General features: G+C 38.9%; 1 protein-coding gene across 5 annotated transcripts in view; it reads left to right on the top strand.

Moving 5' to 3' along the window:
- The window catches only part of rabgap1l (RAB GTPase activating protein 1-like), a 165,956-nt gene that overhangs the window by 127,433 nt on the left and 14,258 nt on the right, over window positions 1-24,265 (top strand). For 3 of the 5 annotated variants that reach the window (NM_001374801.1, XM_031900117.1, XM_012961192.3), the window contains 1 exon segment: window positions 3,142-3,270. In NM_001374801.1, coding sequence (NP_001361730.1) covers window positions 3,142-3,270 — 129 coding nt within the window. 5 annotated transcript variants of the gene reach the window in all.

Raw genomic sequence — 24,265 nt, 5'->3', positions numbered from 1 at the left:
GTTACTGCTAACATCAAAAAAATCTACTAGCCCAGAAAATACCATATATGTTTCACCTGAAAATTGCATTTATTTATATTTGTAAAAGCTGTTTCACCTGAGCCTGAAATAATTCACCCTCTCAACCAATGTCACACACCTCGACAAACCAAAGCCACCTGCAGATCCCAATATTCTTTTCTGTAACACGCATGCATATTTATTGCCAGCAGTGATTATGTGTGCTGAGCAGTCAGGCATATTCCCCCTTGGTCCCTCGTTGTTCTGTAACTGCTGCTATGGCAAACTTTACCTATTCCTGCATCATTCTAGTGCCCAGGAAGATAAAGGCTTTTGTTTCTGAAGCTGTGGAAGGGTACATTCAGTGACATGTTCATTATCAGACATTCCCAGCTAAATCGTATAGAAATTATGCTACATATTCAGGCTTTGGATCACAGATAACTAGTTTGTGTAAAAGGAAATGAAATTGTTAGAATATTGTAATGCAATATAACCAGAGACACTGTAGGTAGGAGAAAGGGAAAGAGAGATATGGGGTAGGGTGGGGGTGTTGGTTATGTGCAATTCTATTGGTTTCTGATTACAGCATCCTTTACCAAGCATCCTCCTTCCCTTCGTGCTCATTCACCTCCCATCTCCTCCCTCCTTCATTACTGATTCATGATGAGAGGCAGCAGCAGTACCAGTGGATGCAGTGATCTCATCTCTTCTCCCTGCAGCTCTAGCACTGCACATTCACACATACACAAACTGGGCCCTGCTATCCACTCTCTGCTCTCACACTGCCCTCATCTCCCCTTACCTTCCTGCTGCCATTACTGATGTTTCTTACCCCTGGGCAAATGGTGCATTTGCTTTTTTTTTCTCTATGACCCCGAATTACTGTCTTATTTTGCTCAGTCCTAAGGATGCTTTCCATGTACATAGAGGTAAACCGACATTCTGTGCTCTAGATGATCAACAGCAACATTCAAAACTATCCTAATCCTGTGCACCAACAACCTTCTTCCCCTGGGAAACCCTGCTTATTTATTTGCACTGATAAAGTGGAGTTCTCTTGGAGAGCCTTCTCCTATAACATATGGAGGAAAAGATTCCTTTTACCTCCCCTACTCCCAAGCTATCCCCTCCTGTAAAAAAGTCACAAGATACGCAAGATGAGAAGAGCAATATTGTCAACGAGTATGCCTGCCGGGTCCTGGAGCTTCTGGGCATGGGGCATCGTTTGTTTGTACCCCGGCTTTTGGCGGTGAGAGACTTGTTGCATTGTCATTTCCCCCAGTGGGAAAATAGGAACTGCATGTTTTCATTTTGCATGAGTTTGCCATCCTTACATCTGCTGGTGTGACTTTAACATTTTGTTAAAAATTGTCCAACCAACTATCTGTCATGACAAACTGTTGCACCATGGGAGGCACAGTTAGTAATCATTCACAGAAAGAAGTTCTGGTGATCATATATGGCAGCTTCTTCTATAACTTAATTATGTATTGCAGATGAACTTCTATACAGTGTTGATGTATAACTATCTCAAGTTAACACTGGTGTCTTTGCACAACCAAAGTTTTAAGTAAACTTGTTTGCTTGAAAGCTTGCACTGGAGCAGGTATGGGGACCATTACTTAGAAACTCATTATCCAGAAAGTTCCAAATTACAGAAAGGATCTCCCATAGAGTCCATATTAAGTAAATAATTCAATAATAAGTACATGGTTTATACTCCAAGTATGCCTACATTCTAGTCATTATTGTTATGTATTTATTTATGCTGAACAAATATAATGTTTTACCAGCTTTGAAATTTGTGGCAGGTGTGTTGTTAAATTGAAAGTGATCAGTCTCTAAGAATTCAGTTGCGCTAATTTAATAATATGGTATATATAATTATTAAGAGCTCACAGTCAAACAATGTAGGGGATGACAGATAAAATCATCGTAATACACATATTGTGCTTTAACATGCTAAAAGCATAAAAGGTGTTATTACATATTACAAGGGAACACTGATATTTGTACAGGTACCTGAAAATGTATGTCATTTTCTGTAGAGTAGAGATGAGAGAGCAATGATTTTTTATATTTTTAAAAGCTATATAATGTTTAACCATTGCTTGAAGAAGTCATAATTTGACTGAAGACATAAATTGCGCTTGGAACCTGTCTGTTCCTTCTGAACCTCTTTGAAGACCAGCTACATTCTTTTCTTGAACTGGAAAAAGCCCTTGTTACCTCAGCCTTCATATAGCAGTCTATTTAAGCTAATGGCAGACATGGTGTTTTGACCTCAGCTGTGATCAAACACAAAATAGCAGCAGTCGCAATACCTCTTTACTTGTCACCACTTCCTAAATCTATAGAAAATTCTGTGCCTGAATAGTCAAGCAAGTTTTTTTCAAGTAGAGGTCTGTCTGACACTTCATTATACAGCTGTGTTTGCAAGTGAGTCTTGCAAGTTTTCTACTTTTACCAGCCTTCCCAAGGTTGTATTTTTTGGTTTTCAGTTTAATAGTATTTATTGTAGTACATTATAATAAATTACTTTTGTCACTTTCCATTGCTTTATTATTGATTTTAAGCATCACAGAAAACCCTAGCACTCATTCTTAGAGAAATGAGAAATATTAGCTCTTGTCCAGTCACCCATATCAGTCAACAGTTAGCGAGTGATGGCAACAGAAGTAAGCAAACATTTGAATATAAATAAAACATATTGTAAATTTAAATTTGCAAACTACATGGATCACAGGGTTGTAGAGCTAAACAAGGTAGAACATCATATAAATATTTCTTTTCATTATATTCATTTTTTAAAACTGGATTTTTTTAAGAGTAGGGAAAATGTGGGTCTGTATGACAAAGTGCACATCTGTTAATACTTGCTGTGTCTGGTTCTTTTTCTGGTAGTTGCTTAGACAGACCCCAATGGGCCTACCATGTGCAACAGCTCCATGTGTATCCAAGACTATAGCATTAGAGAAGAGAGCCAATCAAAGATTCAGCCTGGAATCTCTTTATTAGAGCTGTTATTAGAGAACTTATTGAATAGAGAACTGTAAGAGCTACTTTTACCTTCCAGTAATACCTTTAATATGTATTTATTGGTCATTTCACCTATTCATGTTTTTTTTTTTTTTTTAGACATCAAAGGAGGATCTTCTCCAGGCTGACTTTGAAGGAGCCTTAAAGTTTTTCCGAGTTCAGTTGCCAAAACGTTACAGAGCAGAAGAAAATGCACGCAGATTAATGGAACAGGCTTGCAATATTAAGGTAAAAATGTTGATTTCAGGTCAATATGTAATATGGTATTCTTAAACCCCCCCCAAAAAATATATATACATGATAACATGTCAGAGCATTTCCAAACCTTATTTACAGTCTAAAAAGTTGCTGTTTAAACGAATGCTCAGTGTAACTGCTAATGTTATCTACAGAGTATTAGCTCTGAAATAAACTAGATGCGGCATCTAATAGGGATATCAAATTGTGATAGTTAAAGTGATTCAAGGACAAACCAGTGCTTTGAGCTGTTTTTCTCATCAGGAAAAAATGACAACATATTGTGCACACATGGGTGGCAATCGAGATCACTGATATAACAAACAATTAAATATTTAGAGGGCATATGCAGTGTTCACATTTTGCAGATATCTAGAACATAGATAAAGGGAATTCTGATATTAATTTGGTGATAGAAAGAAAACCGATATTGGAAAATGTTAGTTGTATGTAAAAGGTATTGAGATATATATTATTTGTCCTTTATTAAGCATAGAGTGAATGCATTTGAGAATGTATGTGATTGGCATTGGAGCTAGAACTGTTACAAATGTACAATTATTTTAAAAGTCCAAAAAAGAAATATTTAGCATTCAGTGTATAACCCAGGGGTGCCCATACTTTGTCACCCTGAGATCTACTCTTGCCACCTGGCCACCTCCATGAGATCTACCCTAATTAAAAATAGCCAAATCTATCACGTGGCGCAATCCGCAAGAAAATGTATGCTAAATTTATTTTATATCAGGGCAGGGGTAGGCCATAAAAGGTGCGCTGCTACTTACTGTGTATAGTGCACTTTCCCTCTAGACATGCTTTCCTCTTGGCGCAACATACACATTCCCCCAGACGTGATGACGTACGTGTGCATTCCCCTCAGATACACATAAAAACGCGAGACTTTGCATTCTCTCGCGTTTTCATGCGTATAACGACTACATGTGCCTGCACCCGAGCGTATCTCTATTCATTCGGGTGCAGGCACATGTAGGAGGCGTAGGGCGGAATTTTCAGCAATCGCTTTTCCGCTTGCCAAAAATATCCGCCCTACGCCTCGTCTGGCATTAGCCTTACAGTTGCTTTGCTGTGAATCTGTGAAACTCATCACATACTTAATCATAAGGGTTATTCACTGTCCCACTTATACATTTAGTGTTAAGATCCAGATGGATAAAGATAGCCATACACTATAAGATCTGCTCGCAACCTCACCAAACCAGTGGATGTTATCTGCAATATGCCCACCTAAGGTGGTCGATATCAGGCCAAATGATTGGATTATAATATCGGGCATTGGATCCTTAGGAGCAAGGACCACATTAATGAGCCGTTACAAGAAGAAGAAGATTTGTCATGTGGGAAATCTGTGCAACTCATGGGCAAAAAAAACTCTTAAAAGTACCAATCTCTCCATTTACATTTGAATCTCTGCATGTAAAGCACATTACATACGGTGATCTGACTTAATTGCAAAAAATGCTAGGAAGGCATTTTTGATTTAGCCTTGTTGCTGCCTGTAAAGTGTTTTACCTGTGGTGATCTGAATATAAGTGAAGGGATAGGTATTTTCAAGAGATTTCCCACAACAAGTCTCATTTATAATGGGCCTTATTTAAAAGGGATTTTGTAAAAGCTCATCAGGGGTTTGCCAAAAAAGCTGTTTGTGGAAAACTTGTAGTATCACTTTTTTGCAGAAGTTCTGAATAAAATGGTCTGATAAGAGTGGGAAGTAACAGTGACCTGTATCTTGTTCAATATCATAATAGATAGTGACCTACTGCAATGGGCAAAAAAATATATAAAGCCAATTCTTGCAATACACCTCAGGTGTGAATCCTAACAGGAAAATAAAATGGCAATACACACACACACTGGCCAGTAAAAGATATGTTGTGTGTATCTGTTTGATAGAGTATTCCTAATCAGTGCATTAGTATTCCCATTATGCCCATCATTGGGTCAGCAAGCGAATTTGCATCTCCAATTTTTGATTATTATATTGCTGTGTCATATAATCTGCTTATTTGCCTTTGTATTGTTTCATCTTACACATTCATTCAATTAACCATTTCTTTTATTCCTAGCAATTTGCAAATCTGTATATCTTGGTGTCTCTTGTGCATGAAATGTCATTTGTGTCTTTACATGGCTATATATGGGTAAAAGTGGTGTTACCTTAAAACTATCATATAGGGTAGGACAAAGCCCAAGGCTGACCTTTGCAGAATGGTATCTGTAGTGTAAGAACATAGAACATATTCCTCATTGCATTTGGTCTGGAAAAAACAGTTGAACAATTACAAAAATATATTTTGATTGTTTTTAAATCATTCAAGTAGCTATTAGTTACTTTATCATGACAATTACAATATAATATATACTATAATGAGATTTGTGTTGAAGATAGACTACAATTTGTGAATACCTTAATCATCTAGTTCATATTCCTGCAACCAGATGAAAATAGATACCAAGTAATAAGGAATTAACCCCCATATGTAATAAAAGTCTGCATAGGAGCTATAGCAACCAATAAGATGTTTAGATTAAAACAGGAGACCAGCAAATGCTGCCTGCTGATGGTTTATGGGTTACTGCTTCGGACACACTTAGTGCCCTTCTATTACAGAACCCCCAAAGTCTTATATATATGTATTGTTGCCTTTCAATACAGTTTTAGAAAGGGACACTATCAATATACAATGTGATGTGTAAAATAATTACAGCTTTCAAATTTGATCCTCCTTTGCACCATCGACCAGCTTTTCTCTGTATGCTATAAAACTCATTTATGGCCATCTCTATCTTAATTAAAGAGAACATTTTCCTGACTACCCCTTGAGGGCAGGCTTGCATAGTGTAACCCAATTATTTTAAAAACAGAAGCAATAAGCCAGTTGCTTTTCATTACATACATTGTTTTTTCCATATTGATTCTATTGTTCTCTTCAAAAATATTTTTTTTTAGTTTTCTAATGATTATAGCATAACGGAGAAATACAGAGTTATATAATTAGAGCAGGCCGAAATCACAGGACTTCAATCCAAATAAAACATTTATTTAAATGTGGAACTAACATTTCAGCAGTTTCCACTGCCTTTGTCATACACACATACATAGTTACATACATAGGGTTGAAAAAAGACCATCACGTCCACAAGGTTTTTGCTGTGGGGAAATGAGCTTTTGTCATTCTTCCTGGCCATCACCCAGGCTGAACAGCAGAGGGCACTTGTGACAGTGTAAGATCTGATGTCATGAAGCCTAAAAAAATAACAGTGTGAAAAAGTGATTGTACGTTAGGCTATATGCCCTTGTAAAGTAAATACTGACACTCCCCATTCCAAATTTTAGCAGATTCCAAAATGCCACCCCCACAATGTTATATCACCTAAATTGTTGTATTTTCATACAGGAGCTTGAAAATACAGCCATAACCTTTACTGAGCACAGGACATTAGCATTACACCATGGGGCTAATTTTCATTAGCAGGGGTTGGGTAAGAACCAAAAGCAAGATGCCCTGCAATGGGCCAGTCAAATTCCTGATCTCAGTCCAGTTAATAATATGTGTGGCATTATTGAAAAAGTAAGACAAGTAACATCATCTGATTGAGCTAAAACCTGGAGTAATTGTGCTTTGATGAATAGGACTCATGAAGTCTGCACCTCTTGTACATATTAATACCTAAAGGACAGGTAAAGTCTAATTCACTAAAGGTGCTAAAATGAATAAAACCCCTGTTGTGGCCTGGGATCTAGGAAATTGCTGTGCCATCTTCTGGCTTCTTATTTCCAGGGACCTCTTCAGTAGTCTTGGGCTTGTTCATGCACAGTATATTAAAACTGGAGCCCAAGCCATAAGTATCGCCGAAAGGAGCCCTAGCCCAAAGTAATTTTATTCACTAGCAAGGCATCTAACATTTTGGCACCCCCAGTGAATTGTATGTTAAAGTTGTTGTTGTTGCTGCAACAAGTAAGGATTAGAATACATTTGCAAGACATTTATATAAAACTAGAAATCCAGCAATTTTAAAGAACTGAAATGATTTTAGTAACAGCACTTATTTATGGCTTTAAAGCATTAGTCCTGATTTATATTAATGAGTATTATATTGTGTTTTTAACACAATACTAAACACATTGCTGTTGCATCACTACAACTCACAGAATCTTTTATTAGTGTGAGGCTCTCAGGCGAGGGTTCACATTTGTAACAGTAATAAAAAAGGAGGAGCTTTGCAGCAAACACTGTCAGAAATTTGGAGTTAATTAAGCATGAATTACTGTAGGCTTGATTCTCTCTAGAGATCAACCAAAGCTGATAAAAACCCATAATTTACTGTTCATGTTTCCTGGGTTCTTTGTCTTTAATACATGGTGATTGCTATCTCTGTTTGTGCTTCCCTCCCCCTGCCCTGGTAACAGAATGCCATTTTTCTGTCATTACTAAAGCAGAAAGCTGCTTGTATTCACTGCTTGTTTGTGGAGGCAGTGTCCCTTGCTCCCTGTTGCCGGGTAAAGAATGAGAAACCAGTAGAATTCTGGGAAGTTGCATCTATTTCACTTCATGCAACAGGTGTAATTGCCCCCCCCCCCCTTGTCTGTCTCCATAGCGCGCATGCTTCTCATGAAAATCTATTGTAGAAGTAACACCTTTGAGAAGGCACATAGGAAGGATATTGATATTTCACAGCTTTCTCGCCTGTAGGCTGTGACTAAATCTACATGCCTTGTGGGAGGGAGCAGGTTCTCCCAATAAGATAGAGACAGCAGGCAGGTGCTCACTGCTTTCGTTATATCCTGGATACACCACAGAGCTCAGAACTAAAGGCGGCTTCTTTCTGACACTCATTCAGTCATTTCCTGCAAGGGATGCCGCAGTTCTGCACTAAGGCCGTTTCTTTTTGAGTTAATGCTTGCTTGAAATTATTCCTATCATCAGGATGCCGCCCATGCCTGTGTTAACCTTCCTATTCACAGAGCTCTTGTTATCAGGGAGGGAGCAGAACATGCCTTTTTCCTGCTGCTGCTGCTGCTGCTGACGGTATGGAGAGTATCAGTGATTGGGCTGCAGTGTATGGAAACCAGAAAAGAGCTTGTTGCTGCTGAAACCATCTATGGAGATGCAAATGACAGTCTGGTCGCTCTGTCAATAGTGGATGTGCTTTTCAGGAAAGTCAAGCTGAGGAAACTGGGCAGGAAAGCTGAAAAGGGGGAATGTGAAGTGGCTCATCCTGTTTGGCATGTAAACTAGCAGAGCACCTCTAAACTTGGGTGATTACAGACCTTTGCTCCATAGCACACATGTTATACACTAGGGATTCCTTACAAAAAGTTTGTGTTTGTGGTGCTTTGTTGCACAGAACCACTGATAAAACTCAGCTCCTCTGTCTAAATATTTTTCGTTTCATTTTTGTAGATATATGTAGCACAGTGAGTAACTACTCCCAATGATGCATATGGCTTGTGCACAGTTAGTGTGTGTGCTTTAGGAACACCTGCTGTACCGTACAGGCAGTCCTGCGGCTGTGTGACTGGGCTGTCATATAAACTTTCTACTTGTCCTTTTTGTTTCACTGGCTCAGCATTCTAATTTGTCCTGTTAAGATATTTTAATATTTTATTTTAATGTAAATAACTCCTGCAAAGTTACCCAAAATCGTTTCAAAACCCTGCTTTATATATGTTTTTTAAACGGAGTAACAATGCAGAGGACAAGCTGATGTAGCAATCTTCTCGCATACCTTGCATTTTTTCATCTCAACTCCCTTCATTTTGCTAATACATTCCAGAAGATCATATACTGATTCATTCATTTCCTTTAGTACACTAAGCTTCAGATCTTCCTATTATTTGCCCAGTCCAGTGAGTCAACAGGCACTTAGCAGGGAACCCTGACTAGACAGAGTTTTTTGTAAACTTTCAGCTCAGGACCCCTGATGCTTATAAAATCAGAATAACGAAGGGATTGATGTATTGTTGTTCTATTCATTTCTAGAAAACTTAAATCATTTTATTTATACTGGACAGCGTCCTTCCATTCTAAACATAACATGAGCACTAACAAGCCTGCAATGTAAAGAATCATAATAAATGTACTGGGACTATTGTAAGTCAGTGGAATAACAACAACCCACTTGCATACGGCAGAAACTATAATAGTGAAACTGCTTCAACTGAAAGTTTTTACACGGCCCCACCTCCTTATAGCCACTCAAAAGCACTGGGCTTGAAGGGGAGTGTCTGTATAAACTGCCCCTTCTGATGTGAGAAACATCCAGACTTCACTTGTGTCATCAGTGACAAAGGCTCAATCCCCAGTTCAACAAGTACTGTAGTAACTACCTATAGCACCTTTCAAGATGATGGAAGAGATTTCTATTTCGATGGCCTATGATGCGCACCTTTTTAGCCAGCTTTCTGATGAGGATATCCTGGCAAAATTGGTTGAAATTAGCAAGCCAAAGCCTGTGGTGAGTAGATATTTTATTTGAAACAATTGGTTTTCTGCATTATTTGAAAACAGTTGCTGTGGACCTATAATTCCTAGCATGCAGGAGAGGCATAGGTTGGCACTTCTGTATTAGACATGGTCAGGAGTTCCATTCACTTAGCTAAATGCCCAGGAGATTATTATTTTGTGAACTTTGCAACTTTGATATTGCAATTATTGGTAGGGTCAGTAACTCTAGCATTGGTAATGGAAAACAGGAGGTTAAGAAATGTAAATATGACAGAAAATTCTTTAAATGCCACTCACAACATTGGAATTGTCCAAATAAAAGCCAGCTGAGCTGATGTGGCCTGCAATTATTTTAACAGCCTGTGAATAGACTCTGTGCATTTCTTTTAATGACAACATCATTTTAATATACTGTGGTCCCCAGACAGGAGGTGTACTGTGTAATCAGCTCAGTAGATGAAGTTGGACAATACTGGTCTACACCATAGCTTTAGCACAAGCTAATGTTAAGGTGAAATTCTTCCTTACACAACTCTCCTTTTGAATACAAACCATTTATATCAGATCTATAAACCCAGTCTATAGATGTTTTTTAGCCATATATCTCCCCACCATTTGTCTGCTGAAGACAATATACTTGTGGCCATGTAAGCTTTCAAGCCACTGGTAATATGTGGATTGGACTCCATGTGTCACCACTTATGGATGTGCTTGTGTCACTGTTTATTGAGGGGATTTCCAACCTCCACCCCTGTGGCCCACACTGGACTATAATTCCACAATCCTTTTAACAGCCGAGTCCTCTGGAGAGACTGGGAGTTGTAGTTCAACAACAGCCAGAACCTTGGCGATCTTTTGTCCATAAGCATAGTATATACAAATTGTAAGCCTTCAGTGCACATTGATTTTTATTTTTATAACAAGTCCTGTGTGTTGTAAGTTTAAGCAATTTTTCACTTGTGCATCATTTCACATGTGATATTAAGGACACTTATGTATACATGTATAAAAATCAGGGGGTTTATATGTACAGATTGCAGTATAGTTAGATGTTTCACTGGGATCAATTTACTTTCATATAGAATAAATTTGGGAACATGAATGGTAAAAAAATGATTTACTGTCATTTAGTACAGTAATAACAAAGCAGTGATTCTGTAGGATCAGTATGGTTAGAGATATGAGACAAGCTGTTTTCTACCAGCCTAGTACAACTTTAAACAGATCCAAGAAACAACAAATATGTTACTTAAATCTTGCAAAAATGCTATCTTGTCATAATTCAAATATCTGAGTTTTGCAAAAGGCCATAGGTAGCTGGATACCTTGTAAACAGTGCTCTGCTTTCTAGGGTAAATAGAATATCTGCCTCCAACATGTTCATTCCTGATGACAGAAGGCAGGCTGGTTTCAGACAGTTGTTTCAGCCTATGATCATTTAAGGTTGTTTTTGCTTAATACCTGTGGGATCAAACCCATTAGGATTGCTGGTTTAGTACAAGGCATTTACTACAGGGAAAAAGCAAATTAGTCAAAAATAAATAAGTTTTTAAATAGCACACTATAGAAAATGCCTTGTAGATAATGTGGTGTTAAGTTCATCCCACACCTGTACCACAAACTACATTGCATTTGTATATGGTGTTGCTTTTTCTTTCCCTGGTTTCTAGTAGACAAAACAAGTCTACTTTCTTACAGAAAATATATATTTCTGTTTAGCAATATTTTATGGGAAATCCCAGTTGTACTCTTTTTAAAGGAAATACAGGTATGGGACCCCTTAACCAGAAACCCATTATCCAGAAAGCTCTGTATTACGGGAAGAGTCCATTATAAGCAGATAATTCTAGTTTTTAAAATTAATTTCCCTATTCTCTGTAATAATAAAACAGTACCTAACTATTCTGCATTAATCCATTTTGGATGCAAAACAGTCCTGTTGGGTTTGTTTAATGTTTTAATGATTTTTAGCAGACTTAAGGCATGATGATCCAAATTAGGGACTATCCTAACAGTTTATCTATGGTTAGGGAAAGACGAAAAAGTGTGTGTGTTTATCTTTGGTCTGCCTTATTACTGAGCATTTGCTTAGATTTGATGCTGTCCTTTTACTGTCAGTGGGCCTCTTTGTAAGAAACTCCATTCGTATTACTGTTTACAACTTACAAGGCATTACTTGGTAAATAGATTTAGCAAGCACCATTGCCTGATTGCTGTTTGAATCATGAGGTTATCCCCACATGATTTCAAAATTAAGCTCATATACTCATATATGCAAGAAAGGACAGCTAAGGAAAGGGAAAAAGCTTGCTTATAAAATACTATGTTGTTTTTGTACCATTTCAGCAAAAAGATGCACTTTGTAAGGCCAGTGTGTGATACTAAGCACAATAACACCCCAGGGAGCATGTTAAAGAACATGTAACACCTATTTTACCGGTGGGATTTCCAAAATATTAAGTACCCACCAGTGAAATAGATCTCTAAGTATTTTTCTCAGGCCAGTACTCCTTTCATGGGAAAATGGCACCGACCTGTGGAAAAAACTGTCTCCGCGCTGTACCAGTATTTTACTTGCAATCCTACCTGCGTCCTGGGCATTCCTTGTGTCAATCCCTGTTCGCACATGTGCAGTAGAGTAAACACGGCGCAATCTACTACTGCATACGCGCAGAAAGCCAAGCGCCAAAGGAATGAAGATCTAAGGTAGGGAGATGCCAGCGCCGCATTTAGGTGTATTTTTCATGGTCTGTGCAGTTTTCTCCAGGAGTACCAGCTCAAGGAAATACTTAGTGATCTGTTTCACTGCCCCCCCCCCCCCGTGAAATAGACATTGCATACACTGTAATATTGACTCTCTTATGCCATTTGATAGTCTTTTGCTTATGAAACAATTCCAGACTCATAAACACATCTTTCTCTTTGCTGAAACCAATGCAGAAATCTACATTTTGGTATATCAGTTATTGCTACTGATATTCAAACTGGGGTTAATTAAAATTTAGCAGTGCAAAAACAAACAAAATGGTAAAGAATGTTGGCTCTTTCTTAAAGGAATAGTAACACCAAAATATGAAAGTGTTTTAAAGTAATTAAAATGTAATGTACTGTTGCCCTGCACTGGTAAAACTGGTGTATTTGCTACAGAACGCTCCTATAGTCTATATAAATAAGCTGCTGTGTAGCCATGGGAGCAGCCATTCAAGCTGGAAAAAAGGAGAAAAGGCACAGGTTACATAGCAGATAACAAATAAACTCTGTACAATACAATGGCATTTTATCTGTTATCTGCTAAGTAACCTGTGCCTTTTCTCATTCGAATGGCTGCCCCCATGGCTACATAGCAGCTATGCTTATATAAACTATAATAGTCTTTCTGAGGCAAACACACCAGTTATACCAGTGCAGGGCAACAATGCATCATATTGTAATTACTTTAATACGCTTTCATATTTTGATGTTACTGTTCCTTTAACATTAATGTTGTTAAGACCTTTGTTTAGCCAGACCCATTCCAAACCCTTAATGTCCCTTTGGCAAAAATAAATACATGAAGTGAATGAAGTGAGTGACTTTCCTCCCACTCTGGTTCCCTGGTGGATATTATACTGTATAATGCAAACTACAGAACTTGCTTCTCATATATGAAATTCTATAGAGCTGCATCAGTTACAACATAAAGCTGCTTCTGATGTTTGAAACAATTTAAGGAAATCTTGTCTCCCTCAGGGCAGGAAACATTTTTTTCTCAAATGTCCATTTTCAAAAAGCTGATAGGGAAAGAAACAGCATCTGATTTTTTTATACACGTGATCGGATATTCATGTGGTTATGGTAACATTATCAGTGCTATCTGTGTTCTGCAGGAGTAGAAGCATATTTATCTGATTGCCAGTCAAAGCCTCCAGAGCAAATAGATGCAGTGTCTGAGCTATGCTGTGCTTTACACACCCACTGGCCCTCAGGGTTACAGCAGGGCAACATCAAGCATTGGTTTCTAAACTCTGCAGATAGGATGCATTGTAATGTTAATGTTATAATAATGTGCTGTATATAATATTGTATAAATAACTGTATAGTGTTTAACAGTTTAACTAGAAAGCATCGGAGTGAATATACTTGTTTATTTTTAATCCCCTTGGAAATAGGCTTGAAAAGCGTGTTTTCCATATAGAGTGATTAAAATGTATTAATTTAAAGCCATACAAGTGAGCAGCATTCGCTTTTGTAAAGGACTGTTGACGACTTGATTTTTCCCCTTTGTATTTTTCATAAGGCTGAATATGTAATTTTGTTGGGGAGCTACATTCCATTTTTTACATACAGCAATAAGAGGTCCTCTGCACTCACCTCCACTGTTGAGCCTTGATCTATTTACTTAATTCTCATCTGGTGTGAACTACAGGAATAAATGAGGAAGTGTAACCTCCTCTATAAGGGTAGTCTGTTGTCACTGGGCAATGGCCAACAATGGTGCAACTCCAGGCATAGCTTTATCAGGAACAACCTTGCTTCCTTGTAACCCACACAGGATGGAATATTTCAGAATGGGTGATCTGCTATATTGAGTACAGTTGCAAAGGGGTGATCCAGGGTATTTCCTGGATAAAAATCTTTATCTGATTCAGAACAGTGTCCCATACCTCACATGTATGTATGTATATCTTTATTTAGGGCTCTGGCACACGGGGAGATTAGTCGCCCGCGACAAATCTCCCTGTTCGCGGGCGACTAATCTCCCCGCCTCGCAAGGCATTTTTGGCGATTTGCCGGAATCGCGCCGCCGCGCGTGCCATCCCACCGGCGACTTACATTTTCGCCGGTGGGATGGCAACTGATAGCAACTCGGGGAGATTTGTCGCCCGCGAACAGGGAGATTTGTCGCCCGCGAACAGGGAGATTTGTCGCCCACGAACAGGGAGATTTGTCGCGGGTGACTAATCTCCCCGTGTGCCAGAGCCCTTATAAAGCACTACTTATGTACGCAGTGCTGTAAAGCAGAATCCAAATCTTTGTATTCTGATAGTAACAGAAAAAACAAATCTCCATTATTCCCAATAATCTTCTCTAAGGCTACCCACGGAGTGATTCAGTCGCCCGCTATAGATCTCTGCTATCGCGGGCGACTTACCGCTCCCAAATGGCTTTCCACTGCCAGCAATAGGGGGTCGCAAGTGAGGCCAATACTTTGTTATCCTGAAGTTGCACAAACTTTCCTCCTGCAGGCAACTTTGTGCGACTTTGGAAAACTGAAGTGATCTATTGCAGGCGTCTGAACTGTTCTGTGGGTCCTTAGCCTTACTGTGCTGACATACTGCATAATAATTGAGTAATTTGGACCAGATTTAAGAGGTTGTGCATGTTACTGTGACCAGATCAGACATGTACATAATTTTTATATATTATTATATTCTTATTTACATGACATGTCAACCTAAAAAATTATTTTTGCCTAATAAAATAAAAAATAATTTTAAGCAACTTTTCAATGTGAATTTATTACATTGCAAGTGCCAGGCTCCTCCAGCAAGGCAGGTCTGTAAAATCTGCTGCCTTGTGTTTCAAACGCCAGAGCCACCAGGGCAGAGAATAGAAAAGGACAGACAGACACTGCTTTTAATAGAAGTTATATATACAAATAACTAAAAAACCCTTAGGCAAAAATTATTTTGGGGTTGCATTGTCATTTAACAGGATCATTTTAAAGGGTTAAATTAGGTATTATGAAAGGGTAAAATTAAAGGGTTGCATTAAAGTCTTGCTCATATTTCTCTGTGGCTGACGTGCCATAAGGCATGCACCATCTTTTACTGACATGTCATGCAGATAAATGTTTTTGACAGGCAATTACCACAAGATGGGAACTGTTATTCAAGCGTTTGAAGCAGTGACACTGGCCTAAAGCAGACCCCTAATATGGCTTTATTATTTGCTTTCAGTATGCTTGTAGCTTCTATATAGGAATAACATTAAAGTATATGCTTGTGGGGTAGATTTTTCTAGTTCTATTCCGGTACTTATACCTGTATGTCCCCACTTCTGTGCCTTTTATTGGAGGTGTCCAATCACAGTTGCCATGCAGTATTGAAAACGTCATTATTTTAACAGCTTCGCATTATATGGCTGTCATCAGGTCTGGACAGAGGCCCAAACAACCCCCCACCAACCCAATAAATAGTGACATTTTACAGCAGCCCCTCTGGCATTTGCCAAATTCCACAGCTTGCCAGTCTAGGCCTGGTTATAATGGTCATTGAATGTGACAATCAACAAATAAATATTGACTGTGAGGAACCAGTTTTATTATTATTTATATTGTCTTGGCTTTCTCCCATTGATCTTCCATTTTGACTTAGTGTTGTGTGGTTGCTTGGTTTATTAAAAGAGAACTAAATCTAGAAATGCCGTACTGAACTTACTGTACCAGTCTAAAGTTTCAAAATCTCTATAAAAGTAATGATTCAGGCCTTCAAAGCTATGCACAGGGGGTCACCATTTGGATTTGGTTTAACTGTCATATAAGCTGATGCTACAGGGCTGATTATTCATGTCCAATGCTATTTGTACTGGTGTCAAAGCTGCCATGTAAAGAGAATCTGACTTAATTACTAATCAGCCTTGTATTTTGACATTTATATTCTATATATTGTTGGTCCCTAAGCTCAGTAAGTGACAGCAGCACAGAGAATGTGCATGGAATCGGCAGAAAAGAAGATGGAAAGCTACTGGGGCATCTTTGGGGGCACAGATGTTCCCTGCTAAAGGGCTGTGGTTGCCTTGGGCTGGTACAGAGTTTTTAAAAAATAATGTGCATTATTTTTTGGGCTACATATTTGTTAAGCTTTAGTTACCTACTTGTAAGTGTCTTTGCTTAAAGGCAGGGGGCCTTTATTATGAAAGCCGTAATAAAGGGAAGTGGAAAATTCTAGACAGGTTGTGCTTGCAGCCTTCAAAAAGAGGATTAAACCATTTTTATTTTTTTTAGGATTAGCAGCATTTTACTGAATTAAACATTGGTACGCTGTTACCAGCTATGAACCAGTAACAAATTTTTTCCACTATTAAAAAGAATGATTGTTGAGAGCTTTGAACATTTGCCTTACACTAAATCCGCAATAACAAAAGAGTGTTTGTGAATGTGTGAACTTTAAGGGTTAATACCTTTCTTCAGCCTAAACAATGAAGTAACTGTGCAAGTGAAACTGATTCCTGGATAACTTATTCCCAACCTTCTAATGATATCCTACATTTTAAAGTTGTGCTATCACGCTCTATTGGGCTCTGCCTGACATTGATGCCTTATTTTGCAAGCAGTTGGTAATCCTATAAAATAGATAATATTCTAAATATGTAGTGGAGCAGAACTGTCAGTGCATTAATTTACCTTTCAGTGTATACCTATTAGGGATATCTTGTTACTGGGACACTATCCTCTTTCCTCTAGTGAGAAACACCAAATGGGGATAAGCACTGGTCATATCTGAAAACTTCATCCAAACATTTGCTCTTAGGACATATTTATGTTGGGGGCCCAGTGACTATGATTATACATTTAACAAGTTCCTACTGAGGGTTCCTGCATTTCTATTACTCGGTAATACTGCATAATGTTTTCAGTAAAGTAATATTGTGATGAAAGTGTGACAGGTAGGACACAGTATAGATGTTTTGTAAAAAGGTTTGGGGAAAAATAATTTACACCCTTTTTTTAATCCCCTATAGGATTCACCTGTCTTTGCTATTTTTAAATTTAAGTTGATTGCAATTAACTTGTATCCTAAATAATATCCTTGATATCCGTGATAAAGTATTGATCACGTTTCAGTCACAAACTGTGTTGTATTTCCCTAAGGAAGCTCACAGTTTATGATCAAGACACTGAAATTTCTTTGCTTGCATAAGACCTGTTGAGTACTTTGTGGGTTTAGTACATTATTTGTTACTAGCACCCATGCAGAAAATATATCTAATAAATTACTGTACCATTATCTTTGGGAAAGATATGCTAGATAAGCACCATACAGTGCATGCATATCTTTATGAGCTGGTTCCTACAGTGCCCCTAACATTTGTTGCACTTCAGCTTCTTCTGTGAAAAGTGCCAGGCTTGTTCTGTTTATTTAGGCATAGCTGTGAAGCAGAGCAAAAAACAGCACTGTAGTTTGCATAACTAAGCATTGCAGAACAAACAGGTGTAAGAGGACATTGTATAGATTAGGTGAGCTGGTAAAATGCTTGTAATTCTTTAATAATCTATGGTTATATTGTTATATTGTCTGCAACATTTAGCATTTTAACATGTTTAATTTCAATTTCAGTTTTTGTTTTTATTTTTATGTGCCCCATTAACATACCTGGCAACTGACCTGTTTTTCCCTGCAGCTCTGAAATCAAAGCAAATTAAACAGGTTTGTCTTTGGTGCTCATACAGTTCTTAAGAGAAAATTCATCTTGTGTGAAAGGTGGAAAACAACAGCATATCCTCTGTCTTATAAAGAGGGCTGCCTTGCCACCTGTTTGCTGTTTTACTGGCCTGTTTGTTTAAAAAAAAAAACAAAACTGTGATGTCAAAGTTATTTAATAGGGAAGAAAGCTAAAAAGCTGGGCAGGCAGGTAGCTAAGGTAGTAAGCCTCCTTATAAATGCTATGCTATGCAGTTAGGTGCACAGCCCAGATTACCACTAGGTAGCAAAGTCCATTGCTCCAGATTTGCAAGGCCAGGCCATATGTAAAGGATACAAAGGAAGTCTTGTCCAGTAACTCTTGATGAGTTGCAGGACAGTCTTTATACACAGTTCTTCAATATGACTGTACCTGTCAAGATGATAAGGCAGTAAGGCCTGTAACAAGTCTCACATTTACGCAACAAATGCTTTACATTACACAAGCCTAAATTGGTTCTGTAAAACTAGCCAGTGCCTGACCGTGAAGCAACCACTATGGGTTCAGTTTCCTGTCTTGCGCTACATCCAGGCAGGATAGCTGTCTGGTCGTTATGTTGAGACAATTCACGAAAGTCATAATGGCTATGCAAAAGTCGCGACAATTCACGAAAGTCATAATGGCTATGCAAAAGTCGCGGCAATTCACGAAAGTCATAATGGCTATGCAAAAGTCGCGACAATTCATGAAATTTGGAATGGCTATGAAAAAGTCGCGACAATTCGGGCAAGTCGTAACGGTTATGAAAAAGTTGCGACAATTTACGAAAAAGTCGTAACGGCGACGGAAAAAATCGCAAAAAATACGAAAAAGTCGCAAAATGTTCATTTTCCAATCTGAATTTTTCTCATTCGGATTCGTGGATTAGTAAATCAGCCCCTTAGTGTTCCCTTCTGGGTGCGCTTGGGTGGCTGCAGTACTAACAATACAACCTCACTGGCACAAATTGAGCAGTCTTTAGTTTTGAACAGTGTTTTCCTGGAGATTAGATTTGACTGAGCTTTTCCTAGAGATTAATTTTCAAATGGAATTCTGTTTTCCCCTAATTCTTTTTTTATTCCTTTGATCCGGTCTTTCAGCTGCCAGGTTAACAGAGCTCTGCAGTGTTCTCTTGCTAGGATGCCAAGGAAATCTAAGTCCTTTAGAAAACCATTTGCAGAATGAAAGCTGTGAAATAGGTACATGACTTATAGAGTGGATCATAGTTTCTTATTTCAGAAAATATAACAGTCTGCTATGCTGACTCAATTGCAATACAGCACTGTGAGGTTGTCTTCTATTTGATAATCTTTTTGTAAAGTGTAATCTGGGGTATGAGCCATGATGAGCGGCATGATTATCCATTTAGTTAATAAAAAGTCTCCTACTGGACAATGAAATCTATCCATGTTCTACAGTCTAGCCAAGGCCATATTTTTCTAATATTTGCACTAACTCTCAAGCTTCCCTTATTTGTATCCTCACAAACCCCTCACCCATCAAGCCTTAGGCTAAGGCCCCATAGAGTATTTCAGTCCTCCGGCAACAATTGGAGTCTCAGGTGGAAAAGCCATCACATTGCTTCGGTATTCCAAAGTTGCTCGAAGTTCCCTTCTACAGGAAACTTTGCGCAGCTTTGTAAAACCAAAGCAACGTGAAGGGCTTTTTTTCAATGGCGACTTCTATTGTTGCCAGTGGAAAGCCATTTTGGAGCAGTTAGTAGCCTGTTTTAGCAAAGAGCTATCTCGGGCACCTGAGATACTCTGGCTTCTTTATCTTGTTGTGCTATTTATATGGAAAAACAATGTCAAACAAATGATACATTTATAAAGCTGTGTATTTTTTATACCACCTAATCACCATATTTTACACCATTATATTTATGGTGTAACCCGTTCAAGTCAGTGGGAATTTTTTTTTTTCAGTGCATCTCAGTGCATTGTGCCCAATTCTGAGCTTTTAGAAGGAGCCAGTGCTACATATTAGAACTGCTTCCAGGTAACTGGAGCAGTCCCAAGACAGACTTGGATTTCTTACTATTGAGTGCTATTCTGATAACTAATGGGAGCTGCTGTCTTGCTACCTTCCCATTGTTCTGCTGATCGGCTGCTGAGGGGAAAAAAGAGGGAATGAGATCTCTCCAATTTGCAGCGCGGCAGTAAAGAGTGATATGTTTATCAGAGCAAAAGTCACATGGCTGTGGCACCCTGGGAAATGAAGAATATGGCTAGCCCCATGTGAAATGTTTTCCCATGACAGTATTCCTTTAAGAACAGCACCCAGCCTAGATAAGGGATATCCACATTGCAGCTCTCCACTTACAATTTCACAGCAGCCTGATGTCAGGGGCATCTAGTTGAATGGAGTTCCTTTTGCAGTTAGTATTATAGCACTGTGCCATTACTTGTCCATGTGCAAGGCATAAGTCTAGAGCTGTATTGTTGGCATTCTGGAATGTTACATGTCCTTAAATATGCTTTAGTATTATTGCTGTTGTCGTTTCATCAAGCAAGTGTCATTGAGAGTGGCACACAGTGTGTTTATAGCCAACATAACTAATAGCTGTTAAACTGACATCTTCACCAACCACCTTATTTTTGTGTAATAAAGTACATTCTGCTGGTAATGTAGCCATGGTATTAGCTGAACTAGCAGTGAACTGAGCAAGGTTTTTTTTTCTCTCCTCTCCCTGAAATGTAGGTCAGGGGTATGATCTTGAGCTGTTGATAGCTCTAACTGGGCCTACAGCTAATTAGGGAATCTTGCCAAACAGTGGCCGCTTGTAATAGCAAACAACAAAAGAGGCCAAATAGTGCTTACTTTGGCAAATTCTGTTTTTTTTTCTGTTTCCCTTAACTGTAAATATACATTTAAAGGGCTTTATATACCAGACCTAGAATTAAGCTGGTGACACACAGGAACATTTGCCACATTGCATTTGTCATTCTGGCATTTACGGCATGAAGGCTTAGAGACCTTTTGAAACTTACTGCCATTCCAGAGATGTAAATATGACTTTCAGACCTGAAGCTCTTAAAAACAACTTAATTTCATGATGCTATTACAATGATTGTTTATTTATGAACCACCAACACTTTCTGGGTAACTGTAGAATACACTGGGAAAAGTACAAAACCCAAAATTAGGAACTGCTCATGGAACTCCTATACAACCGTTAGCTCTTGGCCCTATAAATGCTATAGATCCATTTGGTAACAAAGGCATTAATGTTATCTCCTTTCCCAGTAGCTAAAGTAAAAGGTGTGAAGCCACATCCATGAAATTTGGCTTTAGGGCTGTGGCACAGGCGACTAATCTCCCCGTGTGCCACAGCCCTTATAGTAAGCAGGCATACACAATTTAATTATGTGCTGGCCTTTATTAACTATTAAGTTAAAACGTTTGTATTACTAAATCCTCTTAAATTGCTGCTTAGCCTACGTGCTGATTTTAGTCTTACTTGTTGGCTTTAATCTGTAATTTTTCATTGTTCCATTAAGAAGGTATTTAAATCTGTCACAAGGCTATTTCTGCCCTATGAGCATTAACAGTCAACTTTAGCTGCCAGTATGCTGTTAATAATATACAGTATCCAGCAGTAAATACAGGACATAGAATGGGCTCACCACATTTGGAATAAGGTCATCAAAATGCCATTTTGTAACATGGTACATCCCTCTGTAGGGTATAAATGTACTGAACTACACCCAAGCTTAAATGGGTAGTTCACCAGCTTTTGGCACGATGTAGACAATGACATTTGGAACATGTTGGAAATAGTCACTTGCCATCTTTACATGAAGTGTTATAACATATTGTGCTTTGAACTCAGTGCAAAACCAGTACTGTTAGAAGCCACAAGTGGTTCACACTCCATCAAACCAAAGTACAATATCACTGAAATCCTAAGAAAAATAGACCGCAAATTCAGCTGCATTGCATTTTCCACCCCAGACACTACATGACATTTATTTGCTGCCTGTGCCCCAATGCTTCCATTCCAGCCCTAAATGTTACAGGGTAACCATTTTAAAATAAAAAATAACAAAAGTGGTATAAAGGTGATACATTTATTGGCTAACTAAGATAATCACAGGGTCGGACTGGGCCGCCGGGACACCGGGAAAAATCCCGGTGGGCCCCAGCGGCCCAGTCCGACCTTTGCCGGCACTCCCCCTACTGACTGTTCCCCCCCTGACGCGTTCAATTTATACGCGCTCGGGGAGGACGTCGGGCGGGGGCCCTGCGGGGGGGTTTGGGGGGCCCCTGGGGGGGCTAGGGGACGCGGCTGGGGCACCTGCAGGGCCCCTGGGGTGGGAGCCCCGGTGGGCCCTGCACCCCCCAGTCCGACACTGGATAACCATAGCAAGCTTTCAGAACATTTTAGTTCCTTTTTCAAGCTGAGCTTCTGAAAGCTTGCTATGATTATCTTAGTTAGCCAATAAAGGTATCACCTTTATACCACTTTTGTTATTTTTTATTTCAAAAGGGTTACCCTATAACATTTTGACTGGCTTTTCCTGCATTCCAGCTCTATAAAAACGTCACTGTGCTCACACAGAGCTGTAAAACTGAAATGTCTTGTATTGGGCAGGGATTGCAACTGAAAGCAACTGAGCTGGAACTACCAGATAGACCTGTATGGTCTCAGTATTCCCTTTCACCACCTTGCAGCAGGGACAGCACAGAGGTTTCTTTGGCCAGTGGTGTAATGAATACTATCATGATTGTTTTTTGTCCTAAAGGAAAACCCTGTATTCATAGCTAATTGATCAGCAGTACCAGCCCTTCACTGTGTGCTCTATCCCAGCCCGCACCTTGGAGTTTCTGCCTGGAATGCGGGCTTAATGTGCACCTGGGAGGGAAAAAAATAGCAGCTATGAACCTGTCAGTTAAGGGAGTGTTTCGGCACATAGGTATGCTGGTTTGGCCAGTGTACAGCAATGTGCCAATGTGAGGCTGGGTTTAGCTTTCATTTTATTCATTTTTCATAGCATTCTTATAGGGTTTTGTCACTGAAGGGGGTTGGTAGCTGCTACTTGTTTGGCTTGATGGCAATTGGGTTTGTTGCAGAGGAATGAAATACAAATTGCATTGTATGTTGTAGATAGCAGTATTCTAACAGATTAGTATTCTCAGATTAGTCACTGTGATCCTGTTAGTAAAGTCAGTTACTCTGTGAGTTATGCAGTGTGAGAGCAGCAGATGAATGGGAGAGAGAGATGAGAAAGATCATAACAATAGTATAGTCCGAAACACTGGCATTACAGTCATTAGACTCCTTTAGCTGATGGGGGGTCAGAGATCACAACAAATAACTTGGGTTTTTATGTTTTTTATTAAAAACTTTGCATGAAAAAGATTAACATAACTCAGACCAACATGCCGGTCAAACATTTTTACTTAAGTAGAAAGGTGTTCCAATTGTAAAGTTATGTTGCTTTATTTTCAATCTAAGGTGGTACAAGCTAGGGTCCTTTCTAAATCAGTGCATGTGCAATTTTTAAAGGGAAACATGGAATCAGATATACTTTCAACAAACAAAAAATCCAAGTAATCAAAACAAACAGCATGTTAACCCTTTCACTTCTGCATTCAGCTCTTTGATCTATGCGTTGCCATGTAATTAAACAGCTTACATAGATCAAAGAGTCGCACGAAAAAGTAGAATCAATGGTACTTGGTGCTATGGTCATTGTAATATGAATGCTATAGAGTCTGTTAGACTGCACTTAAAAGGCCAGTAAAGGTGGCCATATAGTGGGAATACTGTCATGGGAAAACATGTTTTTTTTCCAAAATGCATCAGTTAATAGAGCTTCTCCAGCAGAATCCTGCATTGAAATCCATTTTTTAAAAACACATTAATTATTTAATTTTGAAATTTCACATGGGGCTAGCCATATTCTTCATTCCCCAGGGTGTCACAGCCATGTGACCTGTCCTCTGATAAACTTCAGTCACACTGTACTAATGAGCTGCAAGTTGGAATGATATCACCCCCTCCCAGCAGCCGATCAGCAGAACAATGGCAAGGTAGCAAGATAGCAGCTCCCAGAAGATATCAGAATAGCACTCAATAGTAAGAAATCCAAGTC

Source organism: Xenopus tropicalis, chromosome 4, assembly GCF_000004195.4.
Source record: "Xenopus tropicalis strain Nigerian chromosome 4, UCB_Xtro_10.0, whole genome shotgun sequence".
NCBI classification, from domain to species: domain Eukaryota; kingdom Metazoa; phylum Chordata; class Amphibia; order Anura; family Pipidae; genus Xenopus; species Xenopus tropicalis.
This window is presented reverse-complemented; position numbering and strand designations above follow the sequence as displayed.